This window comes from Carcharodon carcharias, chromosome 17 (assembly GCF_017639515.1).
Source record: "Carcharodon carcharias isolate sCarCar2 chromosome 17, sCarCar2.pri, whole genome shotgun sequence".
Lineage (NCBI taxonomy): Eukaryota > Metazoa > Chordata > Chondrichthyes > Lamniformes > Lamnidae > Carcharodon > Carcharodon carcharias.
In genome coordinates, this window is record NC_054483.1 from 16,789,787 (window position 1) to 16,806,737 (window position 16,951).

At 44.9% G+C, this 16,951-nt stretch overlaps 1 protein-coding gene across 1 annotated transcript in view; it reads left to right on the forward strand.

The window, feature by feature from the left end:
- Positions 1 to 770: 770 nt before the first annotated feature.
- aebp1b (AE binding protein 1b) overlaps positions 771 to 16,951 on the forward strand; it is a 67,591-nt gene continuing 51,410 nt past the window's right edge. Inside the window, exons 1-3 of the mRNA XM_041209461.1 lie at positions 771 to 1,551; positions 2,824 to 3,246; positions 13,494 to 13,553. Of these exons, the coding sequence (XP_041065395.1) occupies positions 1,308 to 1,551; positions 2,824 to 3,246; positions 13,494 to 13,553 (727 nt within the window). The 5' untranslated portion in view covers positions 771 to 1,307. The remainder of the gene's footprint in view (positions 1,552 to 2,823; positions 3,247 to 13,493; positions 13,554 to 16,951) is intronic.

Genomic DNA, 16,951 nt, shown 5'->3' on the forward strand with positions numbered 1-16,951 from the left:
AGGCTGGTAGAAGTTTGGACCTTTTGTCCACAAATGTCAATTAATGCTAGATCCATTGTTAAATTCAAAACTAAGATTGATATATTTTGTTGGTTAACAAAAGGATACAGGGGGAAAGGCAAGCATATGGGGTTAGGTTGGAGATCAGCTACGATCTCAGTGAACGGCAGGACAGGCTTAAAGGGCTAAATGGCCTACTTTTGTCAAATGTTCCTCAAATCAGGGTGTGTTTAACTGGCAAACCACTGTTGCGTTCTTCAGTGACACTGCGTTCGGAAATGCAATTAAGTTTGGAGAAACAAGAGGTGAACAATGTTTGGAGAGAAATGTCTTTAAAATGTCAAGAGAGAAGTGGCTTAAAAAGAGCTGAGAGCTTTGTTATTCCAACAAGTATGAAGTGCACCAGTTTCCAACCAAAGGAGAGTTTTCAACTGACAACACTTGGTGTTTAGAACACTGGTCATTGCTCCTTTGTGTCTTGATACAGAAATCACGGAAGGTTACATCATCTCTTTAAAGATTAATTCTCAACAATGTTTTCTGGAGCCTGGGATATCTTCAAGTGACTCACTTGCTGTTTTGCTAATTTAATTTGCTTCCTGATTTATGTTGGCTGTTGAATTGGGAGAATCTGTGCCAAGCATTTTTTTCGCTCTCTTTTTGCAATTCAGACTGTGTGTGTGTGTGTGTATTGACCGGGTGGCGGTGGGGGGGGGGGGGGGGGGGGGGGGGGCTTTAATTTCCTTCCTTGTTTATGACAAAAAAGTGCAGCTGCCAAACCCATTCAGCCAGTAGAGGAGAGAGGCAGGCAGGCGAGGAGCGTGGAGGGGACATTTCGAAGCGGCCACAACTCAGCATCAAAGAGGGGAAGTCCAGTGATTACCCGGGAACTCTGGTCTGCAGACTCCATCCAATCTCAATGCAAAAACCTTCCTGCACCATTCAAGGGAGTTTTATTGCCGCCGATTAATCGTGTTCACCGGGGCCGAAAATTAACCCTTCAGTAACTTATGTATATAAAGGATATTCAACGTGGCAAGGATTTGATAAAACTTTTGATTTTCTAACATATCGGGTTGTGTCTAAATTGTGGCTCAGTGTCCGTGTTGATCTCTCCCGGGTTTGGGGGTATTGGTGCCGGCTTCGCTTCTGCTCATGCTGCACTAAACTTTTGCTTGCTCTGGCTGGGCTTGCCTCGTTACCCGCTGTCTCGCTGCTGTACCGGTGGGATTCTCTGTACTGTTTGTCGCTTTGGATTGTCTTTAACTGTTTGTAGCTTTGCCGAGTCTTTTCTGCACCCAGCCGAGATGATAAGGTGCGGTGCCTACTCTCTGACAGCCCTAACCCTCCTTCTGGCTCTCAACAATGCTGGTTTCACTCAGTCCCTGCTCACCCATCTTAGCCCTGACGACTCTCAAATCCAAGTCATATCCACCCAGGGGAAAGAGAAGACAGCAGGCGCTGTGCTGGCTCCTGATACCATCCCTCCTGAAGGATCAGAGGATGGAGCAGAACCCACAAGACCCTCAGCTTCCAAAGAAACGTCTCCTGGTAAGTGTCAATTTTCAGTCCAGTTAAGATGTGAAGAACATAGATTCTGCTGCAGGTAATGACTAAACCTGACCTGGCCCAGATACTTGGGATCCTGGGGTATCCCATACAAAGACACACATTCCAAGCACGAAGAAATAAAACTAATGTGTCATGGGGTGATATTTGAACTGTCTGTCTTCCAGATTGCCTTTAATACTTCGCCAGTAGAGCAGTCATCTTATCTCAGCGCAGTGGTTTCTTTCTGTTTCTGCAATATAGATAGCGTCATACTTGTTGAACTTAGAATGCACATTCAGGTTGTAATCTGATATTTTTTGGAAATGACTTTCCCAATCCTTTTTTTTAAGAAACGTTTTACCAGGACTTCAGGTCTTTTCCATTGACCTAGTGAGATATGCGGCTGGGATTTAGGAATAAAGTGTGTAGCATTAGAATTCAGTCATCTTGCCCCTAAATAACTAGGATGAGAACCTGTGTCTGAAATAGGATCTGATCAAGACAGAACCTTGGGTTCATTTAAGAAATATCTGTGCTGGAAGGAGGTGGAGTTGGTATCCTGGAAGGATGAGGTGAAATGAGCTGAAGCATCACATTCATCTAAATGCTTTGTGAACTTGTGAACTATGATTTCTGAACAAAGGGTATGAGAATTTGATATAAATGGGGGCAGATGAAATGCCATCACTCAACATGTCATAAAATATGTCATGTGCCCAAAATTTGACACAATATGGTATCTACATATTGGTAAAAGTATCAACAAATATAAAACTGTTCTTGTTTGCTGGGGATCAGCAGTGGGGAAGGAGATGGATCCGTTTTTAACTTCTGGAAATTTATGTTAAAATTTATGTCTCAATTCTCTATATGATTGCAAAACTCTTGTTTCTCCTCTGAGGTTCCTCAGCATTTCAGGATACATGGCATCAGACACAAAAACTTTTGTACTTTGTGCTCCACCATTTTTCAGTGCTGCTCTCCAATCCAGTTATCTCCATTTTCTCCTCCGGTCCCTTTTCAGTCCCATAACCTGTGCCACAATCTCTGAGAAAACCAAAGTGTTTATTTTGTGTCTCTATCATAATTTCATCCTCCATAGGATTTCTTTGTTCAACTTAACTGGTCCCTGTATTTTATTTAACTATTCTTTCACTATTCTTTGGTTTGGAAAATGACATTCCAATTTAGGTTATGTACCAATCTTTTTTATATCTGCTCTTAGCTTTTTATTTGTTTCCCTCAGTACTTCATATTCTTCTCTTTCAACAGTGAGATTCAGGAAATCCACAGGACAGACAAAAGACCCAGAGGAAACCCTTCCACAAGCAAGAAAGAGACGTGGAGAATTGGATAAGCTGCCTATAGTAACAGCTGACAAAATGGCAAAACCAACAGGAACACCCAAAAAGGCCAAGAAAGAGAAAAAGCCCAAAGTAAAGGCTCCAAAGCTCAAGAAAGAGAAAAAATCCAAAGAGAAGCCTCCAAAGCCCAAGAAAGAGAAAAAACCCAAAGATAAAAAGGCAAAACCAAAAAAAGAGAAAAAACCGAAAGAAAAGCAGCCAAAATCTAAGAAAGAAAAGAAACCCAAAACACCAGTTGAAAAACTTGAGGTACCCAAGGAAGAGGAAGAGAAGCCTCAGCAACCTTTCCAGGAAGAGGAAGAGAAGGCCCAGCCAGTGGAAGAATACAAGGGTATGTATAAAATAGAGATAAAAACAAAAAACTGTGGATGTTGGAAATCCAAAACAAAAACAGAAAAACCTGGGAAAACTCAGCAGGTCTGGCAGCATCAACGGAGAAGAAAAGTTGATGTTTCGAGTCCTCTTGACCCTTCAACAGAACTAAGTAAAAATAGGAGAGAGGTGAAATATTAACAACCTTGAATCTTGAACTCCCTCCTCCATCCCCACCCCCTTTCCATTTCTTCCCCCTCCCTTTTGTTTTTTCCAATAATTTATATAGATTTTTCTTTTCCCACCTATTTCCATTATTTTTAAATCTATACCTTTTATGCCCTTTTAGTCTTATTTCATCCCACCCCACTAGAGCTATCTGTACCTTGCGTGTCCTGCTATCCATTCTTAATTAGCACATTCTTTTAGATAATATCACCACCTTCAACATCTCTTTGTTCTTTTGCCTGTGACATCTTTTGGTTATCTGCTCCTATAACTGCTTGCTTGTCCCTACAACCATCCCCCCTACTTCTACCCCCCACCCCCCCCCCCCCACCTTAAACCAGCTTATATTTCACCCCTCTCCTATTTTTACTTAGTTCTGTTGAAGGGTCATGAGGACTCAAACGGTCAACTTTGTTCTTTTCCGCCGATGCTGCCAGACCTGCTGAGTTTTTCCAGTTATCTCTGTTTTTGTTATGTATAAAATAGTCTGTTCACAGCAGATAAGGGTTCCACCTTGGGCATTTTCTTCAATAAGATTACAGCAAAGAGTGTTCCAACTCTACAATTTCTCCACTGCTTTAATGCAGCTTCTATGGCTCCAACTTATTGACACTGGACGATGCTTCATCAAACAGGGCTGATCTGTGGAATATAAATTGGTGACATCATCACTCGCACAAATATATGCAGTTCCAAAAAATTCCAACTTGTTCAACTGAAAATAAACCAATTCCTTTTTTAAAATTAGTCTTATAGTCCAGCTCTAAATTTCCACTTGATCGCCAGCTGCCATAATATGGAGGAAGAATCTGCCAGTGAAAACTGGGAACTTTGGAGGCAGGCCAAATGATCACTTGTGGAGTCCTGTTCCACTTGTTTTAAATCATTTCTGTGGCCAATTAATGTCAAAAGACAAAATATGTACTTTGAAACTCTTTTTTCTTTATATTTCCCATGAAGAATAACCCAAACTATCCTGACAACAGAAAAACTTGGAAACTTTGAGGAGATAATTACAGAAGCATCCTACTATTCTTGGTTCTTTAATTTCATTAACCAGGTGCAGTCATTAAAATTAATCATGTGAAGCTAGAATGTAAGAAAGAAAAACTTGCATTTATATAATATTTTTTTTTGATCTCAGCTCATCCTAAATAGCCACTGAAGCACTTTTGTAGTGCAGCCACTGTTGTAATCTGAAAAACATCACAGTCAATTTGCACACAGCACGGTCTCATAAACAATAATGTGATAATGACCAAATAATCTGTCGAGTGAAGTTGATTGAGGACTAAATATTGGCCAGGATACTGAATTATGAAGTAATTTCACACATAATTTATGAAATAATTTCAGTCCTGCATCCAATGAGAAGCAGCCAATCCAAAGTGGCTTCAGTGTAATTAAACAAGTTTACAGGATAGCCTTTTGAGACTGCTTGAAGATAAAAGCTTTAATGCAGCTGGTTTACAAAGTTCCTGTAATTTGATACTTGATCTGGCACAGCTTCAGCTTTCTGGAGTTTTCCTCTCTTTCATGAAGCAAATGATCCCCCCATCTTCATGTCTTGCACCACCAGGGATACTTTGAATTTGTAAGGAGGATGGAAAGTTTAAGGGAATTACTTTTTATTTAATTACAATATTTTTAAACCATCTTTGTTTAAAAAATATGATGTTTTAAGCAATCCCACCATTTTGGGACTTATCCTTGCTGCTTGATCACTGTATTACATCACTGAAACTGGAGCAACTCCTTTAATTGCAATGGGATTCCTGATTTTGGCTCAATTTGAGAACGGACCTGCAGTTGTAGGGTCCCAGGGAAGCATGCTACAAGCTGGTACTCTGCACATTCCACACCTGCTTGTTAGGTTCTCCCACGGTTGGGTAACTCTAGGTTGGTTCTTTGGCTAGTCAAAAAGTGTGAATCCTGTTGCAGTAAATGGAACTTCTCCCAAAACCTGCCCTTCAGTGTGGCCCAGAGTACCTCAGAAGGAAGGAGATACCTGACTTGGAGAGGCAAAAGCAAAATACTGCAGATGTTGGTTATCTGGAATAAAAACAGAAAATGCTGGAAATACCCAGCAGGTCTGGCAGAATCTGTGGAGGGAGAAACAGAGTTAACGGGTGGAATTTTCTAGCTCCTTTGCCGTGGGAGCGAGGCTAGGAAATGTAGCGGGCCATTCAAATATCCATTGCCTTCGGCGGGACCAGAAAATCCTGCCGGCGGGACGGGCTGGAAAATTCTGGCCAACATTTCAGGTCAATGACCTTTCATCAGAACTGCTAGAAGTTAGATATGCAACAGGTTAGAGATGTTTTGTTCAAATAAAGCTTTTGAAATTTTTGGAGAGATTACTTTTACTTTTGTAAAAGAAATGGTTCCACAGGTATCATGCGCTCTCTGGTACCTCCCCGCTGTGGGCATTCATCACATTCTTGATAATATGTCATAGGATATCCAACTACGTATGGCAACATGATTTCCACACACATGCACTTTCTAGTAGGAATCATCATATGATGATCAGGAGTGGGATCCCTCCTTTAACCAATGGCTCTGCATAACTGTAGCACCCCTACTGTTGCCTGGACATGAGATCCACCAAATGGGCTATATGGCTTGTATAGCTTATCTACTCACTGAGCCATCAGGGAAGCATTCAATTCCCTTACACTCAAGTTGTGTAGCGACGTAATGGTGGACAGTGGCAAACAGTGCCCTGACAGAATGGGATTCTGATTTGATCAGCTGCACTTATGAAGTCTGCATTTCAGCTATAATGTTGTGCATAGGCACTGAAGGGGGGCATTCATGATGAAAAATCAGAGGCAGAGCCTTCAGCAGGTTGCTTTTGCACTTCTTTTAGTGAGACTGTGTAATGGCACAGGTGGAGGTCAGGGAAAGGTAGCATGTCCTAGCCACAGCTGGACATGTGCAGGTAGTAAAAGGAGAGAAAGGTAAATGAAATAACTTAGTGTTCTGTTCACCAGCTCAGTTGGATCACATGGTTATCAGCCATCCCTATTTTTCACTGTGCATCATCTTTGATTGTCTATATATTGTTCCTTCCTACAGATCTTTAATTGGCAAACTGTTTCTTCTGATGCTCTGAGTCTTGTTCCATTCTAGAATAATGTTTCAGGCTTTTCAACTCTGTATGTTGACATTTTTTTACCCTTTTCTATTCTTCCCTCTCAAGGCCTCACAGCATGCCAAGGGTCAAGCTGCATCATTCTGCCTTCACTTACATCCTGCACTCTGATGAATTACAGCATTACAGTGACATTCTTACAATTGAACTTTGCTGCTCATGGCAACAGTAAGAATACAAAAATAATGGCAGTGCAGTGTACACATTGTGGTAGCAGGGTTTGATATGTTAGCTAGAAATCACCCCTTGTGTACAGCATTCCGATAGACACACACAAGCTGAGAATCACTCTCAAAACTAATCTACTTCAGATTTCCAAAGATTTAATATTTCTCAACTGTATTTGGATACAGTTCTAAATACCAAGGTTCACTGAATGCACGTACAATTCAAATTGAACTGTTTGTTTGTATGAGATTAGAAATGTTGAAATGGGATCATCAGCATTTCAGGAGTCACAGATGGTGGGTTGCTCAGACTCTGAAAGAGCACTCACAACTGAAATGTGAGGTGTGGAAGAGTCTTCAAATGTGGTAGAAATCACAGAAACATGTGCATGGATGAGGGAGATGTGCTGCACACAGCACTGGAAATGAGGGATATATCTCAGGATATCATGAGTTTTTTGATTAGCATCAGATGTTTTATAATTTGTTCATAATAGTTCATGCAGGGAGCACAACTCCTCAAGATAGTTACAATTTCTGGTAAGCTTTGAAGTAAAAAGCACAAACTTTAGTTCAGGACTAATTACAGCATAGACTGCGCTACATATATAGGGCGGAATTTTTCAGATTTGCACTAATTGTGGTAATGGACGAGTAAAATGACGTTTTACCCGCTGGCCGCAATGGTGGGTTTTCACACCATATCATCCCAAATCCGCCTCATTATTGATGCACTCCTGGGAAACACACCATTTCCACAGTGGGCGTGGTCTCATTTGCCTGCTGGCCATCACCCCTTCACCGCAACATGCCGGGTGCCATGTGTAAAGTCCACCACAAGCACAGTGCTCATTGCTTCCGGCTCACCACTGCTACATGGAATCATGGCCAGCAAAGGAAGAAAGACCACACAGGCCAGGCATACTTCTCATTTGGCCTGGCAGGCGTTTTGTTTACTCTTTCTCCATCTCTATCCATGCAGGACAAGCTGGCACACAATAAGAGAGAGAGGTTGCAGACTGGTGGCAGAATGCCCAAAATCAAGGTCCTCATGGACTTTGAAAACAGAGTCATCCAGCTGGCTGGCCACGATATGGACCCATCCTGTGCTGACGGTGAGGTCAGCGCTGCTCTACCAAGTGAGGATTCAGCAGTGCCACATCCATCAGACAACCATGCCATGAGTGATGTGTCCATTTCACAGGCCACTGCCATGCACTACGCATCTCTCCTTGCTTTCGCAGGCATATCTGCCAAACAGCCAATAGATCCATGACTCTGGGCCTCCAACCAAGCCCCGAAGAAACCTAGAGAGGAATCTGGAGGCACCCTCCCTGAAGTTCTGTTTCAGCACTTACCCACACCCTCTACCAGCACAGAGATGCCACACCTCAGTGGGACCTAGCTTTAGAGTAGCCCCAGAATCTCAATCTGGTAAGCACATTGCACTGTCTGATCCACACCAGGTGGCAGTAGGGAATTCCCAGGTGTCTGGCACTCAGAGGACTGCTAGAGGCCAGAACGTTGCTGAGTATGAGTCAGATGATGAGACTCTGGATTCAGTCATGTCACAGTTGCTGGAGCTGCAAAGGCAAGCTTGGGAACATGAGGAAGGAATGTCCACTGCACTCCTCAGATTGGAAGGCGTGATGGAGAAGTCCGTCTGTTTTCAGGCTGAGGTGATAGCACCAGCATGCCAATGCACCGAGGTCAACACTGGTAGGGTGTCGGCCGCCATGGAGACCTTGGTCTAGTACTTTGCTCCTGCACTGCTGCACGGGCTCAACTCCATCACTGATGCCATAGTTGGCCTCCAACAGTGTGTATGTGAGAAGGGTGCCAGGCAGCTCGATCTCACTCCAACTACCCCTGCTCCCAAGGAGTCAACCTGGGGCCCCCGGGCACACATAGGGAGGAGGATCAACATGTGCACATTCCAGACCCATCTATCCAGGTGACTCAGAGAGTGTCTAGCCCATCTAACTCCTCTCTTCCTGTGACCTCAGCAGCTGCAGCTCCACAGGCCAAGGAGGGTGCCACTGTCACATAGCATGACCCCGAAAGCAGGCCGGGACCCTCCAATTCTCAGCCTTCCAGAGGACACCCACCAAAGTCATCACAGAAAGGGCGTTGCAGCCCACAGGCTGCCTCCACCTCCACTGTGGATGTCAGGGGGGCAACAAAACGTAGCGGCAGGGTTAGGAAAGTTAAGGAAAATTAGTTTCAAAGCCTGGGCATGGGTGTTAATCACTTGTACATTCTGTTCAATATTGTCAATAAAGTCCCAAGAATGTCTTCCTGCCTATGGCTCCTTGTTCTGATGAGCAGTGTTCTTGTCACTCAGATGTTAAATCTTTCTGCACAAGATAAAGGCAGTTGTCTCAGTCCAGGGCCTCTTCCCTGTGCTCTGTGCAGCCTTCGGACCAAAGTGATGGCCCGGCCTCACACTTCCTGGGAACATTACTGATGCCTGCATCTTGGTGGTGTTTGTCATTGCTGCCAAAATGTAGTGGGCAGGCGCCACAGAGTTCTCTCATTCTCTCTATGTGCTCTCAGCACCTTTAAGAGGGCCTGGCCCCAATCTCCTCAGCATCTGTGACCACTGATGCTGTGCTCCAGCTCCTGAAGGGCTCAGATGCTGAAGGTGGACAAAGCATCAGATGCTTCTAAAGTTTCATGGCTGCGTCTCTATACCCTGATCACAGAGTGCAAGTGAGCTGCCCTTGACCAGACAGGAGTCAGACATTCTCAGAGGCTATGTGAAGACTTATGGAGTGTCCTCACTGCATGTCATCATCCTCCTGCAATCAAGTGACTATTAGGGCCTCCACTGCGTCTCCATGACAGGAGCATTCTCACAGAGGGTATTCACGCTGCCATAAGCCAGACTGGAGTCAAACGTTTACAAATACGATGTGAGGATCTATGGGGTCACCTCACTGCAAGTTGTCATCATCCTCCATGAATCTAGCATCCATGAGGGCATGCCAAGTGCACCTGCCTCGGTTAGCCAATGCGAGGGCCTCATCCCCGTCATCATCGCCTCCGAGTACCTCCTCAGCTCATCCCCATTGGCGTCCTCTTTATTGGAGGAGACATGCAGCTCCTCCATAATCAATGTTACTTAGGGAATTGGGGAATGTTCTTTTGGGTTTAAGGTTGAAAAAGCTTTTCTGTGTTTTACAAGTTTCTTGGAAGGAGCATGCACTATCTACTCCAGCCCTAATCCTGATGCTTCAGTGATGCTCCAGAGCAAGCATGGAGTAATGCATGTGGAAAGTTTGCCTGTACCATTAGACACAACTAATCCAACACCCTCTTGAATAAATCAGGAGGTGTGTGATGTGTTATTTGCTCAACTGGCATTGCTGGGCTCCACCAGATCTCATCTTCAGCATCTCGATGGTCTGGTCCACCAAGTTGCGAGCTGCAGCCTGAACCTCATTATACTGTCGCTCTGCTGCTGTCTGAGGCCAAAGCATAGTTGCCATTAGCCACCACCTCTGCGCATCACCCTTGTGCCGGAGGAGCCACCCCTGAAGCTTCTGTGGACCCTGGACCCTGCACACCAGCTGCACAGTCAGTGAGTGGAATCCCTTGCGGTTGATGTAGTCCACCATGTGGAGTGATGGAGAACGGAGTGCCACATGGGTACAGTCAATCGAACCCTGCATCTGTGGGAATCCCGAGATCCAGGAGAATCCAATGGCACTTGCATCCTGGCTGTTACAGTCCCAGGCGAAATGCACAAAGTTGTGTGCTCTTGAGAAGTTGGCATCCGTGACCTCGTGGATGCATTTGTGGATGGCGGCTTGAGATATCCCACAGAAGTCACCTGTGGAGCCCTGAAAGGAGCCACTGGCATAAAAATTGAGCAGCACGGTCACTTTCACAGCCACTGGCAGTGGATGCCCTCCATGTCCCCTTGGTGCCAAGTCCTGCAGTAAGTGGCAAATGTGAGCAACCAGGTCCCTAAACATTTGCAGTCATCAGCAACACTGGTTCTCTGTCGTCTGCAGGAATGACAGGTAGTGTCTGTAGACCCTGGGTGTTGCTAAGCACCGACCAGCCACAGCTCGCTGTCACTCCTGGGCAGCGTTCACGGGAGCCCCAACTGCCCCTTCTTCCTGAGGTTGCTGCTCCTGCCTTTGCACGGCCAGGAGCCTCAGTCACTCTCTCCTCCATCCTCTCTGCTCTCTTTAGGCCATTAGGCATATAGCTAGGTCACCAGGATCCACGCTCCTGATGTAGTCTTCCTGCAAAGGGAGAGTGGTTAGCAAGAGTGTACTTAGCACCTTTCCTGGCCCTGTGTGACGGCTCCTTAATGCTTCCCAGAGAGTGTTGGCCACCCTCCGGATGGCCACAGATGTGCTGCATGGCTGCCCTGTCAGCCTGCGACAGGGGGAGACTGCTCGTAACCAGAATGCTGAGATTGCAAGGGGCTGTAAATACCTCCAGCATTGACTGATACATGGCCAGAATTGGCAAGGAGAATGCATAACACGTGCAGCCCAACAGCTCCACAGTCCATAAAGCGGTCGTGGATTCACAGTCTGTACCAGGGGAGGGGGTGGGGGCAGGGTAAGGTCTGGAGCATTTGGTGGCACTTTGGTGCCACCCCGTTGCTTGCATGGGCAGACAGCCTAGGAGCCCGATCCCCATCATATGACTGTGGCTGCCCCTGAACTGTCTCAGTTGCAGAGGAATGGTTAATTTATACAGGCGTCCCTGCTACGTGACCACTTCCCTCGCCTACCCTGCCCCCACCTCAATTTCTTGTGCGTGGGGTCCAAAGCCAGGGCAGCATTTGCCCCGACCCCCACCACTCTCCCGACAACAGTGGCCTCTGGTGGCTGGGCAACAGTTGCCCCCGGACATCACTTCCCCCCTGCCCCGTGACAATAGTCACTTCCAAGGTTGGGCAGCAGTTGCCCCTGGACAACCCCCCCTTTGACAACAGTTGCCTCAGTGGCAGGGCGGCACTTCACCCTGCACACACACACACACACCGCCTCCCCCCCTCAACGAACCCCTGAAGCCTGCAAAGCAACAGATGACCATGGTGAGCTTTGCAGAACGATGCTGTTCACTCACCTCCTGTTCCCCCAAAGTGAAGGCTTCCAAGTGCACGTCGCCTGTGTGCTGTTGTAAAACATGTCAACAGGCTTTCCCGGTCCAAGAGCCTGGCGGGATGGCCGTTTCATGATATAATTTTTAATGATGTATTATGATGAGCTCCCCAAAGACCGTTGGTGGGAAACGCGGCCCGCCATCAGTGGGCTGAGCGGACAATCCTGACCTGCCTTCCTGCCGTCGTGAAACCGATCAGGCCATATTGTCCATGCACGCTATCTAGCATGCCCACTACCAGCGGGCACGGAAAATTCTGCCCATAGATAAATTTAGAAAGGAACACAGATTTATAAAGGAACAGAAATTGATAAAGGAACACAAAAGAGCACAATAGATGAAGAAGTAGAGATTTATAAAGGAACATCATTTTTAAAGGAGTACAGAGACAGCTTCCCTTTACATAAAGCTGCTTGTGCAGTATCGACTCACCTTTACTTGACTCTCTCCCTATACTAAAACACCTCACCTTTACTTAATACCGCGCCACGACAAAATGGTTCAGGTTAGAATCTCATCTTGCTGTACAAACTATGAATATGAACTCTACAATTCCATGATTAAAATCCTTGCAGCTCCAACCTCCATAAGATTGTTCCCTGTTGTTATTAGGCCAGAAAAGTGAAGTCCTGACCTATTTTGTAATGAGTAATACTTTTGCTATATTTGATGTAAATGAGAAATACTGCACAATGAAAGTCCCTTTAAATTAATTTAGTTCTTAATTCTAGTGCATCCCTGATTTTAATTGCATCACCATTGGCAGCCAGGTCCTGAGTTTTGGAAATCCCTCCCTAAAATCTCTGCTTCTTTCGCTCACTTTCCTCCTTTAAGACATTCTTTTATATCAACCTCTTTGACTAAACTTCTGTTATCTGCTATATTATCTCCTTCTATGGTTCAGTGCCAAATTTTGTTCAATAACTCATGCGAAGTACCTTGGAACATTTCATTATGTTAACGGAGCATAATAAATGAAATTTATTGTTATTGTTCAGAAACACAAACAAGATGGGCCAAATGCCCTCCCTCTGTGCTATAGTATTGTAAACTTCTGAAGATCTGGCAATAACCAATCAAGAAAGATCTGCTCTTTAGCTTTTCCTCTTGTGAAAAAACAAAGTGAAAAATATGGAGATTAAAAAAAAGTCTTGTGAATTAAGCTACCTCCCTATGCGTTTTTCTGCATTCTTAACAGAACTGAACTTTAATAAGCAAAAAAAATGGTGATGATACTTTGATTCTTGCTGTGCCAGCAAAAGAATTTGCAGGCTTTGTTTTTATTCAAAGCAAACCGCTGCTGACAAAGGGGGAAAAGAATTTATGCCCGATATAAGGTGAGAGTTTTATCTGTAAGGCTCAGTAGTTATCACATTTCCTTGGTACTGTTGGCACCAAACACTTGAGCTCAAAGTGCCTCAGTGGTTTCTTCAGGTGAGAAACAGACACAAAGAGCCAAATAACCTCTGTGATATATAATTCTACAAATCTATGTGAATGACTGCCCTTTCAGTTTTAAATCTGAGGTGGAAAAAGAGTATAAATGTGTTATTTTTTCAATTTTTCGTTATTTCTGATTTACAGAAGTTCCAACTGAGCCTGTCACAGAAATGCTGGAAGAAATTGTCACAGGCCTGGAAATATGTAAGTATAATCAGGATCAAATGAAGCACAGTGTTTACAACTGGTGTAGTTACTTGTAGATTCAGTACAGGTCCAGCACTAACCCTAATGTTGCCAAACAAAATTCCTGTGCTTACTGTCACATGACAAAAGAAAAGCAAGTGGCCAATCCTAGGCTGCGGCCAGTAAAACACAGCTGTTCTGAAATCTGCCATATTAGTCCCTTGATATTGTTGGTTTGACCTACCAAGCCAGTGATCGTGCTCCTCTGTTTGCTGCTGATAAATCAGATCAAAGGCTGAATCAATCATTTCTTTGATACAACCTTATCAATCAACATATTTTCAATGCTTACGAAATACACATAAGTAGAAGGGAATGGAAAAAGCAGAAATAGGACCACTTTTTATTTAAAGTGATGTTAGTGTCTCCACAGCCTAATTTTTTGACTCTTTACATCCCTTCCACCCCTGCAGAGTAACCATATATACTCGAGTAAAAGTCAAGTTTCTAAGACTAAATTTTTAGCCAAAAAGTAGGGGGTTGCCTTCCGCACAAGCAATATTTTCAAGAGGCTGAAATCCACCCTCTCCCATCGTCTCAATATCACAAAGTTGCCAGGCCAGACACTGTTCCCTGCCCTCAAAAGTAGCACAAAAGGAGTCAAAGGTATTTTTATCACATGTTGACGTATGCAGACATGAGGAGCTGAAGAGCCATCTTCAATGGCGTGCTAGTCTATGATTCTATCAGTGAGTTGGTTTGCACCAGAGCGAGTTTGACTTCAGCGGCAAGGGAGTGGTAAGCACAAAGAGTTTGGAATTTTTGGCTAAAAGCTGGGGATTCGGCTTATACACAAAACATATGAAAAGTGAATGGTCTTTTATGGCCAAAAGTCGATTTTTACATGAGATCAACATTACTCAAGTATATATGATATATTGGCTTTTGGTGGGGTACAATTCTACTTTTTGGCACTTATTAGTACCTGCCCCACATGGCCAAGACAGTAGCCAGGGTTTTCCGCTTCCGTTTGTGGTGGGCATCATAGCGGGAAGGAGCGGAAAATATCGGGGATCACAAAAATCAGTTTCACGTAATTGTAAAACCAGTTTGCAATCATCCACTCCACCTGTCAATGGCAGGCCGTGTCCTGTCACCGCACATCAGGAACATCAATCTTGTATAAAAGTCGACTTTTGGCCTTAAAAGACCATTTATTTTTCATTTTGTGCATAAGTCGAGCCCCCAGCTTTTAGCCAAAAATTCCAAACTCTTTGTGTTTGCCACTCCCTTGCTGCTGAAGTCAAACTTGCTCTGGTGCAAACCAACTCATTGATAGGATCATAGAATAGCACACCATTGAAGATGGCTCTTCAGCTCCTCATGTCTGCACACGTCAACATGCGATAAAAATACTTTTGACTCCTTTTGTGCTACTTTTGAGAGCAGGGAACAGTCTCTGACCTGGTAACTTTGTCACACCGAGACAAAGGGAAAGGGTGGATCAAAACTATTAGCATCTCATTATTAGCCTTGCTGACTGGAATCATCCCCCCATGTTGGATCGTGAGCTCACGTTGGCGTGATTGTATGCCAACATGTTTCACAATGATACATACGTGATGTGCAACTGGCGACCTGCACTTTGCTTGGGGCTTCAAGGTTCATTTACCTACCTTGCTTTGGGCAGCACTCATAATCATCAGTGCCAGGCTTCGCAGTCAGCACCAAATCACTTTTAGGGAGGCTTACGGGTAGGTCTCTACCTATCAGACCAGCGGTAAGGCAGGGGTGGCTTTTCAACGGCTACAGGACTAGGGCTTACTTGGGGAAGTGGGGGTTTCCTAGGGCATGTGTCGGGGCACATGTTGATCTGTGCAAGTGGCCTCAAGATGGTGAGGGCTGAGGAAGCAGTCTCCAGAAGAGATGAGACCAGATGGAGATGTGAGGGTGTGTGTGAGAGAGTGAGTGGTGATGTCCCTCGAGTTGTCAAAGAGTGAGGTGCCAGTAATGTCTGATGGCCTTGAAATTTTTTTTTATTCGTTCACGGAATGTGGGTGTCGCTGGCTAGGCCAGCATATATTTGATCATCCCTAATTGCACTTGAGGAGGCGGTGGTGAGCTGCCTTCTTGAACTGCTGCAATCCATGTGGTGTAGGTACACTCACAGTGCTGTTAGGGAAAGTGTTACAGAATTCTGACCCAGCAACAGTGAAGGAAAGACAATATATTTCCAAGTCAGGATGGTGAGTGGCTTGGAGGAGAACTTCCAATTGGTGATGTTCCCACATGTCTGCTGCCCTTGTCCTTCCAGATGGTAGTGGTCGTGCATTTGGATTGTACTGTCTAAAGAACTGGTGAGTTCCTGCATTGCATCTTTGTAGATAGTACATACTGCTGCTACTGTGCACTGGTGGTGGAGGGAGTGACTATTTGTAGATGGCGTGCCAATCAAGTGGGCTGCTTTGTCCTAGATGTGTTAAGCTTCTTGAGTGTTGTGGGAGTTGCACTCATCCAGGTAAGTGGGGAATATTCCATCACATTCCTCACTTGTGGCTTGTAGATGGTGGACGGGATTTGGAGAGTTAGAAGGTGAATTACTCGCCACAGGATTCCTTGCTTCTGACCTGATCTTGGTAGCCACAGTATTTATATGGCTCGTCCAGTTCAGTTTCTGCTCAATGGTAACCCCCAGGATGTTGATAGTGGGGGATTCAATGATGGTAATGCCATTGAATACCAAGGGGTAATGGTCAGATTCTGTCTTGTTGGAGATGGTCATTGCCTGGCACTTGTGTGGCGTTAGTGTTACTTGCCACTTGTCAGCCCAAGCCTGGATATTGTCCAGGTATTGCTGCATTTGGACATGGACTGCTCCAGTATCTGAGGATTCGTAAATAGTGCTGAACATTGTGCAGTCAGCGAATGTCCCCACTTCTGACCTTATGAAGGAAGGAAGGTTATTGATGAAGCAGCTGAAGATGGTTGGGCTGAGGACGCTACCCTGAGGAACAACTGCAATGATGTCCTGGAACTGAGATGATTGACCTTCTACAATCACAACCATCTTCCTTGTGCTAGGGTATGAATCCAACCAGTGGAGAGTTTTCCACCTGATCCTACTGACTCCAGTTTTGCTAGGGCTCCTTGATGCCACACTCCGTCAAATGCTGCCTTGATGTCAAGTGCAGTCACTCTCAACTCACCTCTGGAGTTCAGTTTTTTTGTCCATGTTTGAACCAAGGCTGGAATGAGGTCAGGAGCTGAGTAGCACTGGTGGAATCCAAATTGAGCATCAGTGAGCAGGTTAATGCTAAGCAAGTGCTGCTTGATAGCACTGTTGATGACCCCTTCACTTTATGGAGTGTGTGTGAATGATGAGATGGTTGCCTTACACTGACGGCACAGATGAGGTC